General features: G+C 38.4%; 1 protein-coding gene across 1 annotated transcript in view; it reads left to right on the top strand.

Moving 5' to 3' along the window:
- BMPR1A (bone morphogenetic protein receptor type 1A) overlaps positions 1 to 26,615 on the top strand; it is a 74,241-nt gene that overhangs the window by 39,630 nt on the left and 7,996 nt on the right. Inside the window, exons 3-6 of the mRNA XM_065746807.1 lie at positions 15,209 to 15,404; positions 22,531 to 22,693; positions 24,110 to 24,212; positions 25,546 to 25,645. Of these exons, the coding sequence (XP_065602879.1) occupies positions 15,338 to 15,404; positions 22,531 to 22,693; positions 24,110 to 24,212; positions 25,546 to 25,645 (433 nt within the window). The 5' untranslated portion in view covers positions 15,209 to 15,337. The remainder of the gene's footprint in view (positions 1 to 15,208; positions 15,405 to 22,530; positions 22,694 to 24,109; positions 24,213 to 25,545; positions 25,646 to 26,615) is intronic.

The following is a 26,615-nucleotide window of genomic DNA, read 5'->3' as shown; positions in this document are numbered from 1 at the left end:
TACTGTCTTGAGATGGAGCATGTCATCCCAGGTGTTGATCAGCCAATTTACTCCCTAAGTGAGATCAGCCAGCAGTGTTGTATTTCACAGTATAAACTGCTTTTCAGTTGAATTTTTGGAGGGAGCATTTTGACGCCCATAAAACCTTGTGAAAGTGAATGCTTTAAGTTAATGTTGTGTAAAAGACTATGTTATCATCTGAAACTTCATTGGTTAGTGTCTAAGAGGTATACCAAGATGATTTGTGATTAAATCTTTTGGCTATCTCCTCTGTGTTAAGGTTCAGTGAAGCATGTCATACATCTCTAACAGCTTTTGACCTCTCAAGGAATAATCCTCATTTACTTTGGTCTTTAATACAGAATGTCTTCTGGCATTTATTTCTGCCATTCTATAGCATTTCCTTGTACTTCTGGTAATTGTACCTTATTCTGGGGGGCTGTGTAAAATTCACTAATATTTTACTTAGTAGGATAATTGATTGTAACTCAATTTATGCTAGTCTTCAGCATTTGCAAGGTGTAACTGGAGGAATGTGGCATAGTATACGGCACTTAATATGGCTGTATGTGTTTAATTACCTTTTGCAACTAGTCTCCTATGTCACGTTGTCTATTTAATATAAAGATTTTGTTCCTGAAAACAATCTAGATTACTTCAATATATATTTTCCAATAAACTTTAAAATGCTCCCTTAATTTGTCTTGCCTTTAGTAAGGCAATAACTGGTAGAAGATTAAAGACCTCTGGTCCAGTGGTGCTTAACCAGCAACTTCAGTTGACAGTTTTTAAAATAACTTCCTACTTTTCAGCTTCTATTGCCTGTAGAGTCATCTTTTTCTCTTCCCAAGCTGGTGGTGGTAGGGCCATCTCATCTCATGATGAAGCTTCTTCATTTAGTAGCCAGGATCACGTGTCAAGTGTTACAGAACAAAATTATTAAATGATGAGATGTTTTTCTTGCAATGGTTTTCTTATTAATCATCAAGATCTCCTCTGTTGAATAAGGAAGCAATTATTCTAAAAGGTTGGGGTAGCTGTCTTTGAATTTTCTTGGCAGCAAACTATTGGCTAGGAGTTAATTCTATAGCAAACAGGCTCAGCCACTTCAGACTCAAACCACACATGGGAAATGCAGGTCAGTGTGCTCATAGCATTTTCCAGGAGTGGAGTAACCAGAAATCCATGTCCTCTTCTTTTATCTGCACATCAAAACAGGAAGTGCCAGTGATTCCACTCCAGAGCTGTTCTCCTCTGATGCACACAGTTACACATTTTGCTGGTCCTGTGGAAAGTGATGTGTGTCTAATCTGTGGTTGATGTCCCCTTGGCAGTACTTCCTTTTTTTAGATTCATGTTCCTAGTTTAGCCCAAGTTGTTGCAGTAGTATGACTATCTTGCTCTCAGACGGCTTAACACATGAGACATGGTTGCTAAACCAAGACTGTCATGTTCAGGAAGATCAAGTTATGCTGTTCTGCAGTCCCTTTATTCTTATGTTGAACCTGTTAAGCTCAGAATCTCCTGTTGAAAGTGTGAGAAATCTGGGCAAGTTCTCCTGTAGGAGGCAAGGAGAGTGGTAAGCCACTGACACAACTTGCCCAGAGAGGTGGTGGAAAACCCATCCTTGGAGACATTCATAGTCAGACTGCATGAGGCTCTGAGCAACCTGATCTAGTTTTGGATGTCCACGTTCACTGCAGGGGAATTGGACTAGACAACCTTTAAGGGTCCCTTCCAACTCAAACAATTCTATTATTCTATGAGGCTAAATTTTATACCTTATTTATGTGTCTGAGGATGGGAATTTAATATGGTAGGACAGAAAATTAATTGCAAGAAGATGACAGAAGTATAGAGGGAATGCGTTCACAGAATGATCTGGAGATGTCTGTATTGATGGGAACATATTTAACAGTATTATGCAGTTAGAATGATTTGCAATTTTCTGTTTTGGTTATTTCTTGACTTATTTAAATTTAAACATTTAAATTAAGAATGGTAAGATGTAGTTGTGTTCTAAATCATAAACAAGGCACGTTTTGTTTTCATTTAAAGTACAGTTTCTCTTTCCTGACGTAGTGCAGTAGGAAATGGCTGCTTTCCTCATTTCTGATGTAAATGTGGTGTGCTTAAAAAATGAAAAATAAACTGTAACAACATCTTGCTAAAAAAACAAAAGGCTTATTTTTATGATGTATTTCAAAGATGTTTTGTAATTACAACACAAGATTTCAGAGTCTTGATTAATTTTAGTATTTTATAACTTAAATATTCTATTTCAGTACTTCATTAAAATAAATACAGTGGAATGTGATCTGAGTAACTAGGCAGTAAATATTAATGTCTCGGTTAGTTATTTTTCATATAAATTAAATATTCTACCTTGAGTGTTTGGTTTTTTTTTTGTTTGGTTTTTTTTATAGGAAAGTCTATTAATGCCATAGAATGGAGGATCACCTGTTGATAAGTTGTTTTTTTTTTTTAAAAAAAGGCTTTTTGTTCCATGGGCTTTGCCATGAACTGACTTGTGATAATGTCAGTAATTACTTCTAGCAATGTAAAGGACAAAAAGTAATGCTTATTTGGCTGTATTTATCTATAGCATGAAGAGCAAACTAACAGGAGAAAAGACAAGATTAGGTAATCTGGAAAAAATTAAAAGGAAGTACACAGCTCTGGAATAACTGATTAAGTCAGGATGATGAAGGAAAAAGTCATTTGATCCACTTAGTGTGAATTTTAAGATAAGGAAAATATATTCCTCTAGGATGAGCTCAGTCAATTATTTTTAGTGGAGGTAAGAGAAGTCTTGCTGCTCTCTTCACCAGAACAAGTTTTGTGTTGTCACAGCAGACATTTATTTAATCATAGTAAGGCCGAAGATTGTAAAATACAAATAGGTTGCAGTAGATATGAAATTGAGAAATAAACGTTGAAGACTTTACTGTGAAGTTTTAGAAACATCACTGCAGATCTACAGCTCAAATGCTGTGAGATACTGTCATCATGGTATGCAAAACCTGTAACCCACCTGTTCTTGTGACACATGGTGGCTACCACGTGCAGTGCATTCATGAAGGCACTGGGGTGGATGGCCCTGTCTTGAGTGACTTTGTGAAAGCACGTGTTAGAGCACTGGTTTACAGCTGTGGACTTGGAGGACATAGCCCTTGGAGTTTCTGCCTCTTTGAAAATGTCTGCAATAGTGTTTAATATGCATATTAAAAGAGTAGGTATGTGGATTAGCAAACTGTGAGGGGAAGCTTTTGCTTGTATTTGTGTGTTTTGTATGCGTGCTTCTGAGAAGCATAAAAGCTTCAATGTGTATGATTTTTAATTTGCGTTTCTTGTAAACTGCAGCATGCTCACACTGGTGAGGAAGTTTCCATGCACAGATTATTCCTTTTTTTGATATATACGAGGCATCTTGCACCCTGATTTCAAAGGTCTGTGGTAGGTCACAGTGACAGAGCTCTAACACAAGACAAAGTAATGCCAAGAAGGGTCACAAGAAGGTCAGAGTTTCCACTGTGATGCTGTGCAAGGTTCTGGACCTTTCCTCAAACACATTTTATTGATTTTCTTCCAAGATTTGAAATACTTGTACTTATTCACTTGTGTGGATTTAAGTTGCTAGTTTTTGAAATACTAATTAAAAACTATCTACTTGAAAAGGGGGAAAGGAAAAATATTTGGGAAGTGACAGGACTGATCATAATGAGATACTGTGCTGCATTGGCTAGAGGTGTTATTTCTGAAGTTATTTCACATAAAATTATGAACGGGAAGGAGGAGTGTGGCAACATTCTATTTTATTTTTTTAAGCAGTTAATTAAAGTAATTTTGTAATGCTTGAGAATTGATTGGGTTTTAGTTCCTGTCATAAGATTATGAATCAATTCAGAAATCAGGGATGCACTTCAGTAGATATTTGGTATCCAAAACTTTGAGATAAGTGCATACAAGACTTCAAGTGGTAGAGATGGGAAGCAAGTGTTGAAACAATGGCATTTTGATGCTGTTACATGATGCAGGAGCAACTGATTTTTTTTTTCTTGAAAATCTGTATGAATTGCTTGAATGAGGATCAAGAGATTGAACATTCGTATCCAGCCGTCATGATGCAATCAAACAGTGCCAACACAAGTTTTGGCCTGGATTCATACATGGTTCTCTTCAGCTGCGAGTTCAACCAGTACTATTTAACTTTCACATCATCTGTCATACTTGCTTTAACCAGCTGTAATGGAAGAAGTACCAGTTTACCAGACTGACTGACCTCTGTGGCTCAGTCTGGTGTAGGAAACATGAAGATTTAAGTTTTGCTGAAAAGAAAAAGGTCAGGTGTCCCTCAAGCCTGACACCACGGTACCACATATTTGTGTTGCAGCTAAGTCAAATGGTAAAGTGAGGATTTTCTCTGTGCCTTCCCTTATTATGTGATGCTAGTACTTGAACTTGCTGTTTTGTTTTTTAAAAAAGGCATCTTAAATTGACAAAGAAAAAAATAGAACATTTGGGCCTGAATATAGTTGTTAATTATATCTGGATTTGTCAACAAGAAAACAAATCACTTGTTTGTTGGAAATGCTCTGAGGGCTGTTTGTTTGTTGGGTTTTTTTTTCTTTTGGATGCTTTTACACTGAGTGTTGAAAATTGTTGTTTGACGACCAATGTCATTCCATCACAGTGATTAATGCTCTTTTCCTTGCTAGGTTACTGAGGCTTTTTCTTAACTTCCCATTTGTGGATTTTCATTTGTTTTCATCATTGAAGCCTCTGTGGAGTTCTTCACCTTGACAGTGGTTCTTCCATATCCTACAGCTGCAAGTTCTGGGAAGTTAAATATATTATGTCTGCGATTGATGTTATTTTTTCTCTCCACACTGTTCACACCAGTTGGTAAAAACAAGAAACTTGTATGCTTAACAATACAACCAGTGTGTGAGATTGTCTTTTGTGTCCAATTGTGCAAACAGTGATCTGTACCAGAAGATTGGCCCTGGGTGCTATTTGTTTCTGAAGGACTGTGGCAGTCTCTTAACAGACTGCAAATGTTACTGTCTGCTTTTTCACTTGAAGAGTATTATTAATGGGGTGTTATTACTTATTGGTAGTATTAACAGATCTGAAAAGTGCATCCTTCATTTATAACTAGAGCTAAGGAGGAGGTGATGGGCCTTAGCTAAGCCCAGCCTTCAGTCTTAGAAGAGTTATCTAGTTGTTTTACTGCAGTATAAAAAAAAATGGTAGTAAAAATTCACCAGGGTGCTTATGGCTTATTTCTTTGGTGAAACTGCCCAGGACCACTGAGGTGTGTGTAAAAATAGGGAGGCAAGTCTTCATCCCTGACAGGTAATTTGCATGGTGAGCAGGAGGTGATCAGTGAAGGATAAAGAATCATGAAAGAAATAAGGTTTTGATAGTGTTAAATGTGGAAGGATTTCTAGATGCAGTAATGGCTTTGACAGAATAACATAGGAAAAAGTAGGATGTGGTGGTTACATGAGAGTGGTTTTGGATGAGTGCAGAATATCCAAATTGCCAGAGTTAGCAGAGGTGATGTTAGGAGGCAGATGTATTTATTTTCAAGACTTCAGCTTAAGGAATTATTGAGACATCAGAGGAGATGGATACGTTCAAGAGGCAGAATGTTATTATAAAATAATGTCGAAGCCTATCCTGTAATACTGAGCATGGATGGGTCATATATCTGTGTCAAAGAGCAAAAGCAGGGAAACAAGGAAGGTTGATAGAAGGAATATATAATAATCTCTGTACTTTCATAGCTTCCTTAGTTATGTAGTGTTGCTTTCTTACCGTGTGAAAAGCTGACTTGAAGAAAAAAGAAGAAAATGAAAACATTTTAGCTAGAGAAGTGTTTGAATATAAGAAGAAAAAAAGACCATGAATTGTACCAGTTTGCATGTTGATATACCACTCTCAAATCTACCGTGGTATGGTTGTTGAAAAACTTCTTTCCTAGCGCATTACAATAACTAGTTTGCAGTCAGAAAGTGGTGTAACTAATGGAGAAGCACTGGTAACAGAACTGCTAAACTCTGAGTTAAAATATTTTAATATGTTTTCTAGTCCTGCTTCTTGTGTATTTTTTTGGTGAACTTCATGTGAAAAATTTTAACAATACTGCTTTAGCACTTCAGTGCAAGGAAATAGGGGAATATAACTGTTGAAGTATAAACATTACCTTTGAACTCTGTCATTGTCTACTAATTGAAATATTACTGTTTGGACTTAGAAATGTCTTTGAAGCTATATTTGATGAAAGTACATTGTTCAAACTTAGGAGAAGCAGTTTATGTGCATGCCATGTTGTTTCTGTAGTTATTTAACCAAGTGAATCTACAGTGCACTTAGTTTAATGCAAATCGAGGTTAAACTCTTACTTCTGTCTTAGCAAGCCTTGCAGAATACCCAGTCAGAATACTAAGTGGTCCAATGGGCTCACCTGCATTCATCCAAAGTCCTGGAAGTTTTTCCCAAAGCAGCAATACTTTCTTACATGTTTCACAATTAAAAACTGAATGCAGGGGACAAAAGTAGAAACTGAATGTAGCACAGAATTAATTTCATATAATTTATACCATGAATATAGACTTCCTTAATATAGACATTGAGTTTTAATACCTTTTTTTTTTTTGAGAATGACTGTGCATGAGCATGGTAGGCTTTATACATAAGTGTTTATTTGTTGAAAGTAACTGTATTCCTTCCAAGTTATACGTAAGATAATGGTGTAGTTACAGAATACTTGCTGTCCGCTGCTTTATTCCTCTCTACCCTTTATTTGTGCTGAAATTCTGTTTCTGCTGAAACTTCATTAACCTCCTCCCGTGCACCAAGGCTCTCCTTGCAATCCAGGGCAGTTGCTGGTGAGAGGGCTTGTGTTGTTGCTACTCCAGCCACCTCGCTCTGTTGCTGGAGGTCAGTGCCTCTGTGGCAGTATCAGGCTTGTGCCAGCCCATCGGCACAGCTGTTCAGAGACCAGCGTATTAATTTGAACTTCCAGGGATTCTGCTTTAGGCCATGCAAGACTTGCTGCTGACAATGCTCGCTCACCTCTTGTGCCCTTACTGTGAAGGCGGTCACCTCCTCGTGTTTTGCATCTGGAGCCTGTAACCTCATGAAAATATCCCAGAGTGACTTTCTAGGGCAGGTGCTGAGACTCGTGGCCAACAGAAGGCAATTCATGCAGTTGACGAGAACAGTGAGAGAGGGTGAAAGCACATATTTCAGCAGTTTAAAGTTGGAAGGACACTGTAACTAACAGGTAACAAACATTAAGAATTACATGCCGTTTTGGAAGTACCTGAAGTCTTGTTTCTGTAGTAAATACACTTGGAAGATTTGTTTAATTCCCCCCCCCCTTGCCCCATCCGTGTGTTAGAGGAGTATGAATGAGCAGCCTCGGGTTCCTGATGGTCGATCCCACGCAGTTGAAATTGAGAGGCACCATTCTATCTCGGCCAGGTAGCAGAGGAAGGGACCCGCGGGCAGGTAGTGGTTGCCGTGCAGCCTGTTCCCCGCGGGCCCCGCTGGTCAGCAGGGCTTTGGGCATGCTTCTGTCAGCCCTCGGGTGAATCAAAGGAACACAGACGTTGTGGTCTCCCTTCTGTTACTTCCTCCTAGGCATTATGTGCTCCGTGCCCTGCTGGGGAAGTGGGGAAGTGTATCCTTCGTGTAATAAGTGAAATCGCAGCGGCGGATTTCACGCTGCAGCGTAAATACGGTCAGTGTTTCCAAGTTGACTCCTGTGACCTTGGTAATTACTAATCTGTGCTATCGGGTATATCTGAGCCTTGTCAGCAGTGCTTGTTGAGCGTTTAATTTCGTGCTTAGTTACTGGAAGTTTTGAATAGGAAAAGGCGACTGAAAATCTTGAGAGCGAAAAAGCAACCCCAGCCCGAGTTGTTCTTCTGGGGGGAGCCGGCCGCCCGAGGGGAAGGCGGCATTGTCATGCTAATGCCCGGGGGCCGAGGAGCGGGGCAGCCATGCGAACAATGGCCGTGGAGCCAGAAAGTCTGCGCGGCACCTCGCCGAGCGGGGCCGGGGGGGGCTCGGCGCTGCGCTGCTGGCAGCCGGCCACGGCCCTGCGGTCCTCGCTACCTCGCTCGGGCTGACGGGGCCGACAGGGGAGAGCCGAGCACAGAGGGCCGCTGACGCGCCGCTCGATATTTCGTGAGCAAAACCTGAGTAGCCTAACTGCGCTCTCCCCGGGCTGGAAGCAGCGGCGGCGGCACCGCCCTGCGGGCGGAGCTCGGCCCAGCTCGGCACGGCACGGCACGGCACGGCGGCTGCGCGCACCCGCGGCGCAGGGCGGGCGCGTCCTGCGCTGGGCCAGGCTCGGGTGCGCGACTGGCAGCGCTCTGCTCCCACTGGGACATGCTGACACTGATAGCGGACCACTGTGCTTACGAATGGAAAATAATCTCTATGTATTTGTATTTGTTAAAACGTTCTTTGGTCATTTTGGCGGTGCCGGAGCAGACGTTTTAGGAATCCTTTCGATAACAGTAGTTGTGCTTGTAAAGGCACTGGCACTGACTTTTGGGATTTGTGTGTGCATTTCTTTTTTAAAGTAAATGTAGAGTTGGGTCAAAGTGCAGCTTTTTCTTTGCCTCGAGTCAGGCAAAATACATGGGGGGAATAGAGGGGTGCATAAAATACTCAAAACTTCAAACTGTAGCACATCTGCAGGCAGCCTAGTACAGCTATAATATTTTCAGTAGCAACATGTGACATCGTAAAAAAAAAATGTTAATGTCCTTTTTTCTCCAATTCACGTTGACTGGTGTGACACTAAGGAACTAGCACTGACAAATGGATGATAAAAACTGTGAAGGACGGGTGATAGTGCCTTGAAGAGTGGCAGAAGGTGATGTCGACTGGAGCAGAAAGGAGCCTGCGTGCCCTCTTGAACTTGTGCAAGGGGCAGAACACCTCAGCCAGCTAATGGCAAAAGCAGCGTGGCTGAAAGGGGGAAAATGAGTCAAGATGAATAAAAGTTGTATAGTGAAGTCTTGTTTGAATATGCTCAAATAAGAGAATGCATCATGCTTGTAACACTCGGGGATAGATGTGAATAACTGATGGCACTGGGAAAATAAGTTTGTTGAATTTCATTACTGTTAATTTAATGGTAGAAACTTTGTAGCAGTTAGTTAATTGGAATTCCAGAGTAACAGTGAGATGGACATTCAGGAGTCCAATGAGTAGCATCCCCAATTACCTAATTGTGCAGGGCATGGTAAAAAGCAGCTATGCTTTAATTTCTTCATGGTTAACAACTTTGTTTGTGAAGCAGACAGATACGTCATGATTTGGTAGTTCAGTTTTTGAAGTCTACAGTAGTAGGACCATTTGATAGTTGCCAAGAGTTTGAAATCTTCCTTTTGTACGATTTCTGTTAGTGTCCAGAGTGAATTTTAGTGAATTTCATCCAGCTGCTCAGAAACAAATCCTTTCTTAACATTAACTCTGTGGCAAAAAATAAGTTCATAAGTTCATAAGGTTGGAAAGGACCTATAAGATCATCTAGTCCAACCATCCTCCTATCACTATCTCTACCCAACTACTAAATTAAGTCCTTTAGCACCTCATCTAAACGCTTCTTGAACAGCGCTAGGGATGGTGCCTCAACCACCTCCCTAGGCAGGCCATTCCAGTGCCTGACCACTCTTTCAGAAAAGAAATGCTTCCTCAGGTCTAATCTAAATCTTCCCCGGCGCAACTTGTGGCCATTCCCTCTCGTCCTGTCATTACTTATCAGGGAGAAGAGACCTACCCCCTCCTCACCACAACCCCCCTTCAGGAAGTGGTAGAGTGCAATAAGGTCTCCTCTGAGCCTCCTCTTCTCCAGACTGAACAATCCGAGCTCCCTCAGCCGCTCCTCATAAGACTTGTGCTCCAGGCCCCTCACCAGTTTTGTTGCCCTTCTCTGAACACGCTCCAGGGCCTCAATGTCCTTCTTGTAGTGAGGGGCCCAAAACTGAACACAGTACTCGAGGTGCGGCCGTACCAGAGCTGAGTACAGAGGGATGATCACCTCCCTGCTCCTGCTGGCTACACTATTTCTAATACAGGCCAGAATAGTTGTTAGGGTTTATGTTTTTTGAGTGAACAAACCCACCACTGCTGTAACTTCATTATAAATACATTTACAAATATCCTTTAATTAGGTTATATTATTCCTTTCAGTCTTTTGAGAAGCATTTGATACACTTTATTTAATATTTCAAACTTTGTGGCAGATTGTGGGCGGTGAAAGAACATAGAAATGGTTCATACAATCTTGGATTTTAAATGTGTGCTATCACTACTATTTTTAAATAATGCTAATATAATCTTCAGTTTAATTGAATTGTTTTTGTGGACTTGCACAGATCTGCGTGTGAACAAATGGTTTGGTGTAGTTTTTGTTGATGTCGTGTAACCAACTGGCTTGCAGTTGCCAGCAGTCTTATTGTGTGATTTCTTCAAGTGGTTTTACCTGCGTTTACCTGTTTTTTGCCATGTGACATATTTGGCAGTACTTAAGTATAGCTAGTTTTTCTGTTTCAGTGGGATATTATTTTATAGTTGTTGTAGGTATGCCTTCCAATAACTACATAGAAATGTGTAATAAAGAGCAGTCAGAGGAAGTAAAGCACAGAAGGTCAAACTTGCATTTAAACTGCTGGTGTTGTGGAATTGAGTAAAATGGACTAAATCCAACTTTGACTAAAAGTTAACCTCAGCTCTTTTTGTATTATAAGTAGGAACACGGAGTTGGAAGTACTGTCTTGTTTCAGAGTCAGCACCTTTTCTGTCACCTGCAGCTGTATCAGGCAGTGGACTTAATCCAATCCAAAATCTTAATAATTTAGTTAGGTTTGCCCAGAAACCTAACCAGGGGTTAGAAATAGTCTTCTAATTTCTCCTCTAAATGCATTTTAATGGCTGGTTCATACCTACTTGAGGTATGAACCTCAAGTAGGTATCTCAAGTTGAGATAGTAGTTTGCAGATTGAATACTTGTGTGCCTTTCCTTCTTTGTTCACATGTTGTGCTTCAAAGGTTGATAATTTCCTTGCCAACTTCTACTTCACTAATTTTATTTATTTATTTATTTTGGTCTCCATTCATAGGTCTTTTCTGTTCTCCAGATAGTATTATCAGTCCTAGGCTTATGCTGAACTTATCAGTCTTATCCCTTGTACAGTGCTGCTTCCTCTGGAAAATTTTCAAGCAGGGTCCTCAAGATATGTTCACCTCACTCTCCCAGCCACATCGCGTTGATGCTTCTGACATCATGTGTTCAGTTAACTATCTCCACAGACTCCAGTACTGTATCTTTATGCATCAACTCCTAGTCCACATAGAGAAGAAATTATTCCGAATGTGAAACTTTGCCACTGTTGTGCTGTTGTATTTCATCCTGGTTCTGATACTTCAGTTCTTCATTTGAAGTTAAGCAACGCTCAACTTGACAATATCAACAATCTCCTTACTGAGCTTAGTTCTTTAATGAATAATGATAGATTAACTTGATTCGATTTTCTTTAAGAATTAAGATTCTTCTGTGTTCTTTGAACTGCAATTCCTAGCAATTTCCATTCTCAGAACTACTTATTGTCTACATTAAATTCTTGACTGTTGTTTTTTCAACCAAATTAATGATTATCAATATGTCAACATATCAGGTTTTTTAAAGCTGTAGTAGTTGTAGTAGAAAAGTTGCTGTTGCATCAGTGTTAGACTGGCAGTCAGGTTTTTCACTGGCATTCTGTTCTATCTCAAAGTTGTGTTCAAAACTGTACATATGATTAAGGTAGCATGTTTACAGTTACCTAAACTGTATCTTTTCCCGATTACATTCAGGGACTACATTGAATGTTTTCCAATTTTGCTTTGCTATATACATTTACCTGGTACTTTACATAATGTTGCAAATGTTTTGAAACATATCTTTTGTGTTGAAATGAATTCAAGTTCTAATTCAGTTCTAATTCTCATGAAGTTTGACATTTCGTATATTCTCTTTTTACAGAACTCTGTTGATAAGTTGAATGCCGTTATTCTTTATTAAAAGTTAGGGATGATGCAGCTCATTTGGTATGGGGATCATGATGTTAAAAATATTACAGAACCACATCTAAAGAACCACCACTAGATCTTATATTTCCAAAATCGTTTCGGACCATATGACACATTTTGTGAGTTTCAGCTTCATATTTTTGGAGTCATGTAAGGTGAGATGCCCATGCTGATTCATGAATTCACAGATGAGTTCCAATTAAAAAAAATAAAGCCACAGTTATAATAACAAAAGGATTATCTTAAATGTTTTCAGGATAAATTACTCTGTAGACAAATCGGACATTGTCATTTATGAATAAAAACTTCTAGAAAAATTCTAGTTGAATACTTCTTAGCTATAATAGAAAAAAAAGATTAAGACTTTGGAATCAACTGGTTGGCTTGCAGTTTTGAATTTCTTCAGCATTACTCAGTTGGCAGACAAATGTTCTAGCAGTTAATTGGTGCTTTAACACATTTGAAGTGCTCACTTAGTTGTGTCATTCTAGACTATTAATATCAGACAGGTTTTGGAGACATTCCAGCTGTTGCTTACCTTAGTGTGCTACAGTGTGGCTGCAGTCTTCCTTGTTAATGACAGTCGAGAGGGAAACTCAGCAGATGTAACCATGGCCCCTTGAGTTTTGTCAAATGTGGTTTTGTTGTTGTGTTTTTGTCTTGCTTTAATGAAAGATATTCTCAGAGGAAGAAATTCTCACACTTTGGGGTGTGGTATTTACTAGAATAACTAGTCTGTTTTAAAACATTTTCAATCTGTTAAACTATGTGGCAGTTGTAACAGTTACCAGTGCAAGGTAATGTTAAAAACTGAATCTTATTAAGAGATTTTCTTTACCGAGAAAGAACAGTAAAGGCACATAGTTTAGCTTAGAAACTGAAGCGGGAAAAAAAAAAAAAAAAAGAATAGCTCAGAGGATGAGTGAGAAGTGTCTGAAATTTCCTCTGATAGTGTGTCAGAAAAGCTCTGTCGAGCTTTTTACTGCGATGACTGAGAAGACTGCCTCAACCTGCCTGTGCTGGGTTTTTTGATACTTGTTTGTTGCTTTTGTATCCTGGGCAGCAGAACAGGACATGTCCTCACTGCCATTCGCATACTTCCTGTTGTGACATTTCATTCTAAATCTCTGACTTTTCATCAGTAGCTTAAGCTTCCCTGCCAGACCATGAAATGTTGTCATTGTGGGTGCAGCAAGATTCATAGTGCCTTTTTACTAGTGCCTTGAGCCAGCTGCACTGCTTCTTTAGCTGAGGTGGACTGACACTGGCAGCAGCAGCAAGATAATTCTAGCAATTACATGAAGGTGCTGTGCATGCATCTCAGGGGAACAGAAGGGAGTTGTAGTCCTGTAGGGTTTTAATTTCCATTTTTGAGGTATTCTTTTAAATAGTGATAAGCATTCTTAAGTTACAGTGGTAAAAAAAAAAAATTGGGAATTAGGGAAAAAAATTATGTTCTTTGTGTTATTTTATTACATGTAGTTTGATTTATATATTTACATGAACTTACCTAGTGAAAATGGAAATATTATAGAAAGGAGATGCACATGGAGTTGTAAATTGAGAGCAGTATATTCTTGTGTGGGATGGGACAGTGTTTTTTGCAAACTATTTCAGATTGTCTCAGAACAAAAATCACCAGGAAATTGGAACTGAGCTGCATTGAAACATTCTTTTTGTCCGATTATTGATTTTATGGCAATACCCTGCGTCATACAGTGGGAAATCTACAGTGCTCACTATGGGTCTATGTACCAGTGTGCTTGTTAAATTATGGAAATGTGAAGTCACCAGTTTCTGAAAGTTTAAAACACTCCTACTCTTGAAATGTCAAATGATAATGGTGATAATGGGTAGTCCTTATTAAAACTTATGCGTATGCCACATGTTTTATTGAGGATTGAAGTTCATCGCAAATGAAACATGGACTAAAGCCATAATACATAGGTTTATGCTGCTGTCCTGACATTTGAGTAACTAGAAGGATGTTCCCTTTCAATTTTTGGAGTTATCATCTTTTCTTTGGTTGTGAAAGCTGAAGCGAATGAGTACTTGTTCCACGTGGCTTTCTCTTGTGCCTCGAGAGGCAGTGGCTGTTGAAGCTCGGAGCACTGAGGCCGTTAGCAAGGCACGCTACCATCCGTGCAGCACAAGGGCAATGCCACCTGCCTTCCCGCACGGCCCGCACTGCGCTGCGGCTGCTCTGGGCCCCGCAGCTCAGGACCTTGCTGCTGCCTGCACTGCAGTGCTTTGTTGCTTCATTAGAGAGAAGTCAGAGATGTGTGAAAAGTAGGGCACGGGTCGGAGGCTGCGTGCCCCTTCCCGCCGCAATTGAAGTGACAGACACCTCCTGGCTCTGCCACTAATTTCCCTCCATGGTGAATGCCTCTGAAGCACTAATTAAAATGAAAAGTTCTTGGGTCTTACGGCAGACAGATTGAGTTATTTCTGGTGGAAGCGGCCACCAGCAGTAATTGCAGCACAAATGCAAGGGTCTGCATTCATGAGCAGCGCCGGGCTGACAGGGGTCAGGGGGTCAGACCCGCTGAAACAAGAGGCCACACAAAGGCGGATTTGGGGTTCTCTTCCTCCTCCTACAAAATCACTTTTGTTTCTCTGCACTATTTAGGTGTTCGAGCTGCTCTTGAGTCTTTTCAGGCCTAATTATGCTTCCTTTCTTAATCACTATAAATAGTTCATTAAGCAGAACGTGATCACAACTACTACACTTAATTAAGGAGTTGTATTTGAATGCTGTGGTCTGAAAAATTAACTTTTTATTCAGTTTACTTTTACATGTTAGTCTGTTAAATAGTTACCTATGATAGCTGTATGCGAGTCAAGAATTTATGATGATGAGTTAACAAACCTAATAATTTTGATATAACCATTAAAACCACCGTGGATCTGCTTCTTAGCAAAAATATATTTTAGAAAACCCTAACTATTACTAGTGTTTTTAGTTACTGATCTTAATAAACATATGCCTTTTTAATTTTGTTTAGCAGCAGCCTGGTTATGTTCAGTGTGATGGAGAATCTTGAATATTTTTTTTCCTTGTTTCAGAAATGCAAGTAGTAACTTAACACTATTTTATTGTATCTTTCAGGAAACTAAGTTGGGAAAGTTACTAAGTCGTCCTTGCAGTCTTGTATTAGGCTTCACCAAACAGACCAAGCTTAACCTCTGTCAAGCATAAGAGCCATTTGCCTTGCACAGGAAGGATTAAAAGTGAACAATGACTCAACTGAGAGTTCGTGAGCAATTGCTTGGAGCCTATCTGCTCATCATTCTCCATGTTCAAGGTAATTATATACTAGCTGAAAAAAACTTTGTTTTTCATCTGTAACCAAGGAATGTGTGCATTCCATTGCTTGTTGTTTTATTTGTGTTTTTCTGTGTGCTGTATGCAAACACCAAGGACCATTCTTTCTCAGGCAGGTGATATGTCTTCCGGACATGCCAAACACTTAAAAAAAATAAAATAAAGGGAACATTATAGTGGTCATGTCAAGGTTAGATTATAGAGTATAGTTATAGAGCAGATGCCAGCACAGGTATACCAGAGAAACTTAAATGAGCAGCAAAATTGAAGAAATTCTGTGTTGTGACCTCTTGAATTTCAGTTTCCTCTAAGTGTATCTGAACCGTTCAAACCTCACCCGCTGAAGAGCCTGCAGTGTGGAATTCTCCATGTTTTTTAATACTCTCAGCAGCCAAGACAGTTTAACATTAACTAAACAAACTATTTGTTGCTCACTCAGTTGGATGAGGTGAGGCTACATGGTGTTCATAATAGCCTGGTTAGTGGAAATGTTTGTGAGTCTATTATCTGTCTGGTCATGAATTATTGAAATCTGCTGGAGATACAGTTTTTACTAGGACTTCTATTCCTCTCTCAAATTAGGTTAAATTAAAAAGAAAGTCACGAGGAACTAACCAACGTGTCTGTCTTGTGACTCTACAGAATGGAAGCTTATAACTTTTAAGTTTATAGATTTTAATATTATGGTAACTATTAAGCCTATAACTGGTTAGTGGGGAAAAAATTGGCTGTATGTTGTTCTAATGGGTGGATGAGAATCCCATTCTTGTTAGTTACGATGGTGTCAGTGAAGTCATTTTATCTGGGAACTGCCCTAGCTGCTAGCCTGCATGGGGAGAAACACTTAAACAGATCACGAGGCTTTTCTAAGCAATAAATATACATTTCCACTGCTCATTTGAAATATAATTCATTATGCTACCTATGCTGACTGCAGCTTTAGTGTGGCAAGGGGAAGCTGGACAAGGCTGTGACACAAAAAATATTTTCCTTGAATTGACTGGGGAGGATCTGGTCAGCTACACTATTTCTTAAAATAATGATGTGTAAGGAGAGTTATTTGTCAGCTTATTGCAGTATCATTCCACTCACTTGTTCGCAGCTGAAGTTTCGTGGAACACAAGTCCTCTCTCTAGATGTGTGCAAAACTTTGTCAGAAGTATTTAAGACTGAAGTTCTTGTGAATACACATGCTTTGAGGCTGAGGAGGAGCAATGGGCTTGATTTGAAGCTCTGCAATTGCAGCAAATATTTCAAGATTTAAGGCAATAGAACAGTCATAAATCTAGGATTCTCACATCTTAGTTAACTGAGAGAGGGAAATCCTTAATACCAGTCCCTCATCCTGTTGTAAATTTTTAAATGAACAAGAAATAATTCTATCTGTTTAGACAGAAATAGCCTAGGTTGGGTTTAGTTGAAGTTTACAGTACAGATTCACGTGTATTTACATATCAGTCTAAAACGATTAGATTTATTCCTGCTAGCAATCACAGTAAACTAAATTTTGGTGAGAAATTAGGAAAAGAAAAAAAAAAAGTGTGATGAATGCAGTCTTGCATAGGACAGGCTGCCTAAGAAGTTGTGCCTTCCCTGTCCTTAGAGCTGTCCAAACCTTGATTGGGATGACTTTGAGCAACCAAGTCTAACTTCCAAGTTGGACCAGTTTTGACCAGGTGGTACCAGGGACCTCTTAAAGGTCTCTTTCGGTCTGGATTATTGTCAAATATAGCAATTTATAGTAGAGCTTATTCCATCAGCATTTTATTCAAAAGCAATAGTAACTGAAAGAGCAAATTTGTTTCTCTTTCATATCTTCCTAGTTATAGAAATAAGATAAATACAGAAATTTCAAAGTGTCTTGAAATTCAACTATGTTCTTTCTGATAACAGTGCTTGAATGAAATACCTTCTAATACGTATTATAATAATAAAATTAACTTAATTAAGTTGAAATACTCTGTATTTTTAAAAAAATCTTCTGAAGAAGGAATTACTCTTAAGAATGTCTCTGACTTTCATATCAATATGGAGCAATTTTTGAAAGCCCTGGGAAAATTGAGCTAGCTGAAATGTTGCTTCTTTGATGCAAGTTGCCTAAGGGCTTGTCTTCAAACACATGAAATATACTGGGGGGAGGGGAAGTAAAAAAAAAAAAAAGAAAGAAAAAAAAGAAAAACAACAAAGAACCAGTTATCTCTGCACTTGTTGGATTCTTGGAGGACTCTTTTTTTTGTGGCAATGTGGAAAAAATAAGCTGATAGGTACCAAATATTTTTTACTCCAAGGATAGTGAGGTCCTGGAACAGATTTCACAGAGAAATTGTGGACACCTCATCTCTGGTGGTATTCCAAGCCAGGCTGGATGGGGCTCTGAGCAGCCTGATCCTGGTGGGTGTCAACTGCCCATAGGAGAGGGGTTGAAACTGTGTGATCTTTAAGGTCCCTTCCAATCTAAGCCATTCTGTGATTGAAAATTATTATATAGAAAATAGTTTAACTTCTATGCACTTTCTGAATTTCATGCTTTGTGTTTAAATTCAGTAACTGATCTGAAAACTATATGTATATTCCAAAATCTGCAGAAGGAAATTAATTTTTCAGGGACCGATTTATTGCTCAGGAACAGTGTATTTCTGTTTACCTGTGTTATTCCCAACTTGTGGCTCCACATATCTTTAAAACATTGGCATCAAACCTGTTAAATTATTGGTAATTAAAACTTGTTATTACTGTTAATTTTTTTTTTCTGATTAAGTTATTTTAATGGATTAGGAAGAGATTGTATGTACCTATATCTTAAGCTAAATTTGAGATTAACTTTGTTCTTCAAAAGTACACTTAATGTAAGCTATAATGCAGTGAGGGTTGTTTTTTTGTTGTTGTTTTTAAGTAAATTAGAAGGGGAATTGTCTTTTTTTTATCTCTTGTATTTAATATACAAGAACACAGAGTATTCTTCAGAAGTGACTGTTCTGGGGGAGGAGAAGTGGGTCCCACAGGTTGGTTATTACTGACTGGGGCACCGCTCTGTTAAACTCTGTTGTGTAGCCCCTGGGGGAGCAGGAGGATGGCAGTGGAAGCTTTTAAACAAGTAGTCTGGGAACTTGGCTGTGATTTTTGTTGTTGTTGTTTTTATTTATTTAGGTTTGTTGTTTGTTTTTTAAGGAACCAGTTCTGCTAGGTGGAGCTACTTATAGCATGCCTGGCCTTCGGAGATCACAGGCTTGATATATTTATTAAAAAAAAAAAAAAGGCAGCACTATAGAGGCTTATAGGGTAAGAATGTCAGAATGCAGAGCTCATGGAAGTATTTAAGATACTTTATTTGTATCCATAACACTAATTTTCTGTGTTACTGTGTTTTTAACAGAAAGTACTTCTATTTTGTTCTATCTGTATCAGTTATACCAAGGTTTTTATCTATCTGTCTGTCTATCTGTTAAATCTGGAAAACTTCTTATCAGCAGAATGGTGACAGCTCCTGGTCGTAGTGGGTGATTTGCAGTGTTTGTATCCAGCAGCAAGAAAAAGTAATCTAAAATTGCTGCATACAAATTTCAAAGCTTCTTTTTTTTTTTTTTGTGAGGAAGACCTACCTAATATAACAAATATTTACTATAGTTCTGTCAGGATAACTCCCTTTTTAAGGATAATTTATTTTGAACAACTTAAGTGGACTACCTGGACTTGTGCAAAGCATTTTATACTGTCCTGCATGACACTGTGGTAACCAAGTTGGAGAAAAATTGATTTGATGGATGTACCACTCACTGGATAAGGAATTGGCTGGATTGTCACACTCAAAGAAGTTGTGGTCAGCAACTCAGTGACCAAGTGGAGATTGCTGATGAGTTACATTCCTCAGGGATCAGTGTTGGGACCAATGCTATTTAACATCTTTGTAGGTTACATGGAAGGTGGGATCAAGTGCACGCTCAGCAAGTTTGCAGGTGGCACCAAGCTGAGTGGTGCAGTTGACACACTGGAGGGAAGGAACGCTATCCAGAGTGACCTGGACAGGCCTGAGAAGTGGGCCCATGCCAACAAGACCAAGGGCAAGGTCCTGCATCTGTGTCAGGGCAATCTCAAACGCAGATATGGGTTGTATGTAGAATGGCTTGAGAAGGACTTGGGAGTGTTGATTGATACAGCTGAATACAAAATTACAGGCTTAATTTTATTTGAAATTAACACAGTACATATGAGACATTGTGGTGATGGTATGGAGCAAATGCTATACTGTGGGCTTAAAGTTTTGTCGGCTTCTCTGTGGTTGTTGGAGCATGTTTCAGCTCACCTGTACTGACATTTGACTCTGGCTGCGACCTTCCAACCAATGCCATACCCACCAAATAGTCCACCCTTCAAATCCATTTCCCTCCAGTTTAGAGATAAGGATGTTGTGGAGTGACCATATCAAAGGCCTTATAAATGTCCAGGTAGATGACATCAGTTGCCTTCCACTGTTGCCATCACTGTATCATTGAAGGTCACTAGATTGGTCAGGCGTGGCCTTCCCTTGCTGAAACTATGCTGGCTGTTTCGGATCATCCGCTCATCTGTCATCTGCCTTAACATGTCTTCCAGGAGAATCTGTTCTGTGATCTTCCCAGACACAGAAGTGAGGCTCATGGCCTGTAGTTCCCCAAGTCCTCCTTCCTCCCTTTCTTGTAAATAGTATACAATTCATCCTGAAGAATTAAGAGGAAAAATGTATTTCATCTTTTTTTTTTTTTAACTGTAAAAAACTGGTATACATTAGTCATGCTGCAGTGTTAGTTTAGGAAAAATAATACTGCTTGAAAAATGACAGACTGGGCTTAAAATTTAGATGACACCTTTGCACTAGCAGGGAAAATAAAAACTATCCTTCAGTAATTTATAGATGTATCTGTCAAAAAGTTCTGGGGAATTAAATGGATTATGTTAGCCTGAACCTATTACAAATTACTATTTCATATTCTGTTCTTTCTCGTAAGAGCTGGGAGTAGCCCTACATTAAGGGTTCCTGATACCCTCTAACAAATTGAAAAAATGCGTTTAATGTTCAGAGTAGGAAGATGGATGAGTGTCGGTGAGATGTAGATCATATTCAGGCTTTGAACATGTGGAATTTCCTTGAAGATATAGAGGTTTTTACAGTATTAACCATTTAGTTCCTAAATTAAGGGAATATATCTTGCTAGTTTAACAAAATAAGAAGGAAAAATAATATTTGTATGTATGCAGTGGCTTTTTTTTTTTTTTTTTTAGTAAATGGTAAGTAGAGTTACGATTCCTCTGAGCAGGTCAGGTTTCTCAAAACTGAAAACAATGTTGTGTAGCATCTGCTGCATGATATTAAAATGAACTTTCATTTTTTTGCTGGGATGAAAACTAGAAAGAGAGAGAGGACGGATGTGAATTAGTGGGCACTTGAGAAGTGTGAAATTCCTTTTGATTAAATCTGAAATACCTGTTGCACGGGTAAATGTGATGCATATTGGATGTTACTTGGACTGTTGAAAACTGTGTTTACAATAAAACATGGCCAAGTTATTTGAATTTTTAGTTAAAATAAGGATATACTCCTAATTGTGTCTGAAGAAGGTGCAGTGTCCTTACCGCGAGAAAGCTGAATTGGCTCTGCACTCCCTACTGCATTTAGGAAAAGAAATCTACAAGTCTGTTTGTCTTCATGGGTTATTTTTGTTTGTTTGTTCAATGTCGCATTTCACAAATATTTATTCACACATTTGGCTTATTGACAATGGATGTTAGAACGGAGTCCTGCAGCAAGTGATAGCTGCGCAAGTTTTATCAGTCTTTTCTACACATCTGTCGGTCATGGTGGAACATTAGAGTAACATCTTCATTACTGTACAGCTAGTGTTCTATGAGTTCAACAAGAAGCCACAAGAATCTGTTACGCAACTATGAGCTTCCTCCAAAATATTTTTTATCCCTACATAAATTCGAAGTTTTCACTGTGACGGGTCTTTTTGAGAGGCATTGAGGTGCTTGCACTTGCTGATTGGTAACTGATTTTTTTTTAAAAGCTCCCATCATTCCAAACTGGCTGCTATTTTCTATTGCACAGTAAGCATCTCACAGAGATGGGCTGTAAATTCGGGCAGTGCAGGTGAGTCTGTTCACAATTCTCCTGACTTTGGCTCACACTTTCAGGACTTAAAATACTAAGAATACTGTTGGGCAACTCATAATTTTTTTTTTTTTTCTTGGTGCTATTACATGCAATAGAGCTGACGGAAACGGATGCAGGTTGTTTCTCATAGTGGTCACAAAGTGTATTCCAAATGAGGTAGTTCATGTTCCAGATTTATTTTTATTTTCTGGATGTTCTTCCCTCAGAAGACAGATAGTATTTTTCTTATGAATTCCTACATTCAGAAAAGCACTTTAATCATATGAAGTAGAATAAATGATGCTCAAGTCTCCTAATGCTGAGAAATTGAAGACTATTTGGGAACATTGTTTAGCCCTATTTTTGTTCTCTGAAAGCTCTTATGTGAGAATGTTCATGTCATTTATGCAAATTTAATTTGCAAACAAGATTTACCTTAGCTCTGTTTTGAAGTACTAATACATTCGGAGATCAAAAAAACCCAAGAGATTCTGGAGTTATTAGTGCTCTTCTATGAGATCATGAGTCCATAAAAAATGACTTCAGTTCAGAGAATTACAAAATTGCATATTAAGTATGTTTGGTCATGCATAAAATTATGCTGTTGTGGTTACCCAGCAGCCAGCCTCTTGGCTTTCTGAGCACAGGAATGAGAAAGGCTTTCTTCAGAAAATTCTTACCAGCCTTGCATCACTACTTTTCTGCCCCACCTCAAAAAGGAAGAATATCCTTTCTGTTCATATTGATTACGGCTGGGCAATTTGCTACTAAGAAACAAAATATGAGCTAGATCTTTCTAGACTAAAAGGCTTAACTCAAAGTTCTGTTGTATTCTCAGGGGAGTTCTAATATCTTGTATAATTCAGTTATTTGATGATAAAAGGTTTCTGTTGTGGTAAATTTTTCTCTGAATTTCCTAGCCAGTTCTCAGAGATGCAGAAATACATATTCTTTTATTGTTTGTTTTTTTTTTTTTCAGGACAAAATCTAGACAGCATGCTCCATGGGACAGGAATGAAGACAAATCCTGACCAAAAGAAACAAGGAAATGGAGTAACACTCGCTCCGGAAGACACCTTACCATTTCTTAAGTGCTACTGCTCAGGACATTGTCCAGATGATGCTATTAATAACACATGCATGTAAGTATTGCATGCAGGACAGACAGGCTCTTTGAGGAGGCTTTTTGTACGTGAGAGCATGAAGTGGGTGAACATGAAATAACCAGAGTCTAAACCTTCTGATTTGACTATATGCCTGTTTATAGTCTCATATTTCATTACGTAGCAGTCAAAAAAAAGCATTTGAGTTACATGTCTGTGTACTGAGTATTTTTCATGTTATATTTTAGGTGCAGAAGTGAGTGAGGGAAAGATGGGTTTAAAAAAAGTCTCTGATCACAGGAACATATTGGTAGCTTTAACTTGGATAGGCCCAGGTGTCTTACAAGAATTGTTTATTAATTGTATGCCTTCTTAAAATCTTTTTATTTTTATGTCTTGAAATGTCCCTTAATCCTTGTCTCGTATTTTTTTGTTCACCTTTCCACGTTTAAGGAAACATGGAAACTCTTCCTTAAGAATTGATCTAAAGATAAATAACATTAATTATCTTAGTGTAATACTTTGACTACTTAGAATAATTAAGAGCCTCTAAGTCTGTTGTGTGGCATATAAAGTAGCTTTTATGGATCCAACTTTGATAATGTGTTTTGAAACATAAATTTGCATAGTATTTTACAGACATGATTCTGCACCTGGAAAGTTTTTGTAGATCTCTCTGGTTTGTTGTTTTTGTTGTTTGGTTTTTTTTGTCTCTAAATTCCCTTGCTGCTTTTCTTTTGCTTTGTATCGCCCTCTACTGTATAAAGTCAGTATAGGCCTTATTTTTTTTCATCTGAAGTGACTAATGGCAATATAAATGATTATTCTGAAATAACACTGTTAGTTTCTTTACATTAATTTAAATAGTCTTTCAGAAAGTTGGCTTTGGGCGTTCTGCTCGGAATTACTTTTTGAATGCTTTTTGTATGTTTATTTTTTATAGATTTTTTTTATTGAGGGTGGTAGTGTATGTTGGTTTAAAGCTGCCAATTTTCACATACCAGGACTTTCTTTCCATACTTTATTATTGTTGCTTCAAGAACACACACAAGGGAGTTTGGGGGGTTTTGTTGTTTCTTTTGTTATTTTTTTAACTAATAAATTTGTAAACCAGTGAGCCTACTTGGTCTGATCTCTGCAAATCCACACTCCTCAGTTGTTTCTGAACAACTGCCTGTGTGATTGGATTAAAAAAAATTTAAAATAGTTGGAGGAAATTGGTGTATAAAGGCAGAAATTTGAGAGGAAATACTCACCACAGTGTTTTATTTGAAAATACTGGGAGAGAGGAGAAGAAAGTGTGATCTCAAACTGTCTAGTAACAATCATTACAGATAATTATTTTTATTTAGAAACTGCAATTGTTAATGACTTCGTGGTCTTCTAATGCTACATACCAAGCAACGGTATAAGAGCTAACGGGTTGGTAAAACACACCTGATCTGTTTATTCCAGAACTAATGGGCATTGCTTTGCTATCATTGAGGAAGATGAACATGGGGAACCAACACTTGCTTCAGGCTGCATGAAGTACGAAGGTTCAGACTTCCAGTGCAAGGTAAAAAGAGGATACTGTTAAAGTTGGAAATACCCTTGGAGATTATTTAGGGAAACTGCATAAGTAGTTTAAACCTCTGTAGTTTGTCTGCAATCAAAGTTTTACATGTTGCTGTTGCACTGAGGAGAATGGGATTCCTAATGGTTTGTGAGCATAGATTTGAGTAAAATCTAGGCTTTTTATAGCTCTCTGCAAGCAGTTACAATTTGGTGACAAAATAAACAGAGGACACACCCTGTTACTTCTGTCAGTTGTTTCCTTACTTGAAGAAGCAACTTTATAGTAAAACTAATTGATCCAAGGAGCTTGTTACAGTTTGAGATTTCTTGATTGAATTTTGAAGTTCTTTATCTTCAGTTCATTTGACATTTCATTTCCCCTTAAAGTTTGGTGAACATACACATAATTTAGCAAATATGTATGTTTTTCTATTAGATATGTAACTTTTTTCCTTTTCAGAGAAGTTAATATTAATTACATATAACTTGCTTTTGATTTGAACTGGTATGTTTCAGTAGAGTGATGCCTTTAAACTCCTTTATCCGTTACAGAAATAGGAACTGAAAATGCAGTTAATATAGCAGGGATTTCTTTAGAAAAAGGGGATATAGCTCATCAACTGATTTTTTTCTTTTTCCTTTGTTACATTTATATTAAACAAAGCTTACAGAGATAATCATCAGCTATATTATGCTTATTTATTTATTTCCAAAATACTGTCTCTGTTTTGAATACTAAGAACATTTTTTTGGAAGCACTGTTGACTTCAGTTACAAATGTGAATGTTTTACACTATTGCAAATCAGTCCTGAGGTATCCCCTCTTCCATTTGTATTAGTGTCTTACCTTCAGATTAGCGTACGTGCTATTCTGTTTTAATATATATTGTTTTGAAAATGTTTTTGAAGCACATAGTGCTGCTACAATGAATGCAATTGAAATTTCTAGAGCAGTTGTTTTTCTGTCATGAGTAATATTTATTTAAAATATAATAACTGTTCTTTGGCCAACCTTAAAAATTTTACATTATTTGAAATAGCCAGTTCAATTGCAGTTAGTTAATTTTTGTACTGATGTGGAAAAAGAAGAGATACACATGTATATTGTATGCATCCAAAGAAATTAGATGGTACTCATCTACCACTGTAAAGGTCTCATACATTAAATGGTAGAGTTGAACTGCTTTCTTTCTTTCTTTCTTTTTCTTTTTAAAATTGGTTTGTGTTTTTAAATTAAAATGACCTCAACTTTTGTTTCTGCTGAGTTCTATCAGTGGGATACAACTAGCTGGTCACTTCAGAATCTGAATTTTTTTTCAATTCTCCTTCAACAGGATTCACCAAAAGCACAGTTACGTCGAACAATTGAATGCTGTCGGACTGACTTCTGCAATCAGGATTTACAACCAACATTACCACCGCTTGATAGTACAGGTAGGCAGCTTTAAAGTGTTCTCATTGCTGCTGATGTTGGTGCGTTCTCTGCTTCTTGATCACCAGGTAAAAATGAGGAGAAAATGCAATCACAATATTGCAGTTGCGTGTTTTTTCCTTAAGTCATTTTAATTTGAAGCTCTTTACTACTCTTCATACTTCATTTCTAGTTTTTTGCCATTTCAAAGCCAAGTTTGTTTCTCCATAGTCATGCTTTTTAATCTTTGCCTGTTCACTTACATCTCGATCTGCATGTGATCTTCTGATCTGTTTATTTACATTGCTAAGATTCCACTGAGCCTTCTCTTCTCTCGTCTAAACAGTCCCAACTCCCTCAGCCTTTATTCACAGGACAGGTGCTCCAGCCCCTTGAGCATCTTTGCAGCCCTTTGCTGGACTGTCTCTGTTATGTCCATGATGTCCCTTTTTTGGACATGGAGCACATAACTGTACTCTGAATGGGACCAGTGCTGAACAAGAGGGCGAGGGTCACTTCCCTTGGCTTATTGGCAATGCTCAGCCTAAAGCAGATGAGGATACAGGTAGCCTGTTTTGTGGTAAGGGCACATTGCAGGCTCATGAATGTATTTTTTTTCTAATTTGGAGTAATATCATTCAAACTGTTTTCCTGTCTCAGAGAACCGCAGAATGTCAGGAATTCGATGGGACCTCATAAGATCATCTAGTCCAATATTCCTGCTGGAACAGGAAACCTAGGTTAGGTCACACAGGAGCATGTCCAAACAGGTTTCGAATGTCTCCAGAGAAGGAGAGCCCACAATCTCTCTGGGCAGCCTGTTCCAGTGTTCTGTTATCCTTACTGTGAAGAAGTTTTTGCTCATATTCATGTGGAACCTGCTATGTTCCACCTTGCTCCCAGTGCCCTTTGTTCTATCACTGGGACCTTTTTGCATAAGCAAAAAGAACCTTGTTTGGGCCTTTTTGCTTATGCAACCTGATGATGATTAAT

The sequence above is a fragment of the Cyrtonyx montezumae genome, unplaced genomic scaffold (genome assembly GCF_038088225.1).
Source record: "Cyrtonyx montezumae isolate F1298 unplaced genomic scaffold, pur_monq_1.0 scaffold_4, whole genome shotgun sequence".
Lineage (NCBI taxonomy): Eukaryota > Metazoa > Chordata > Aves > Galliformes > Odontophoridae > Cyrtonyx > Cyrtonyx montezumae.
This window is presented reverse-complemented; position numbering and strand designations above follow the sequence as displayed.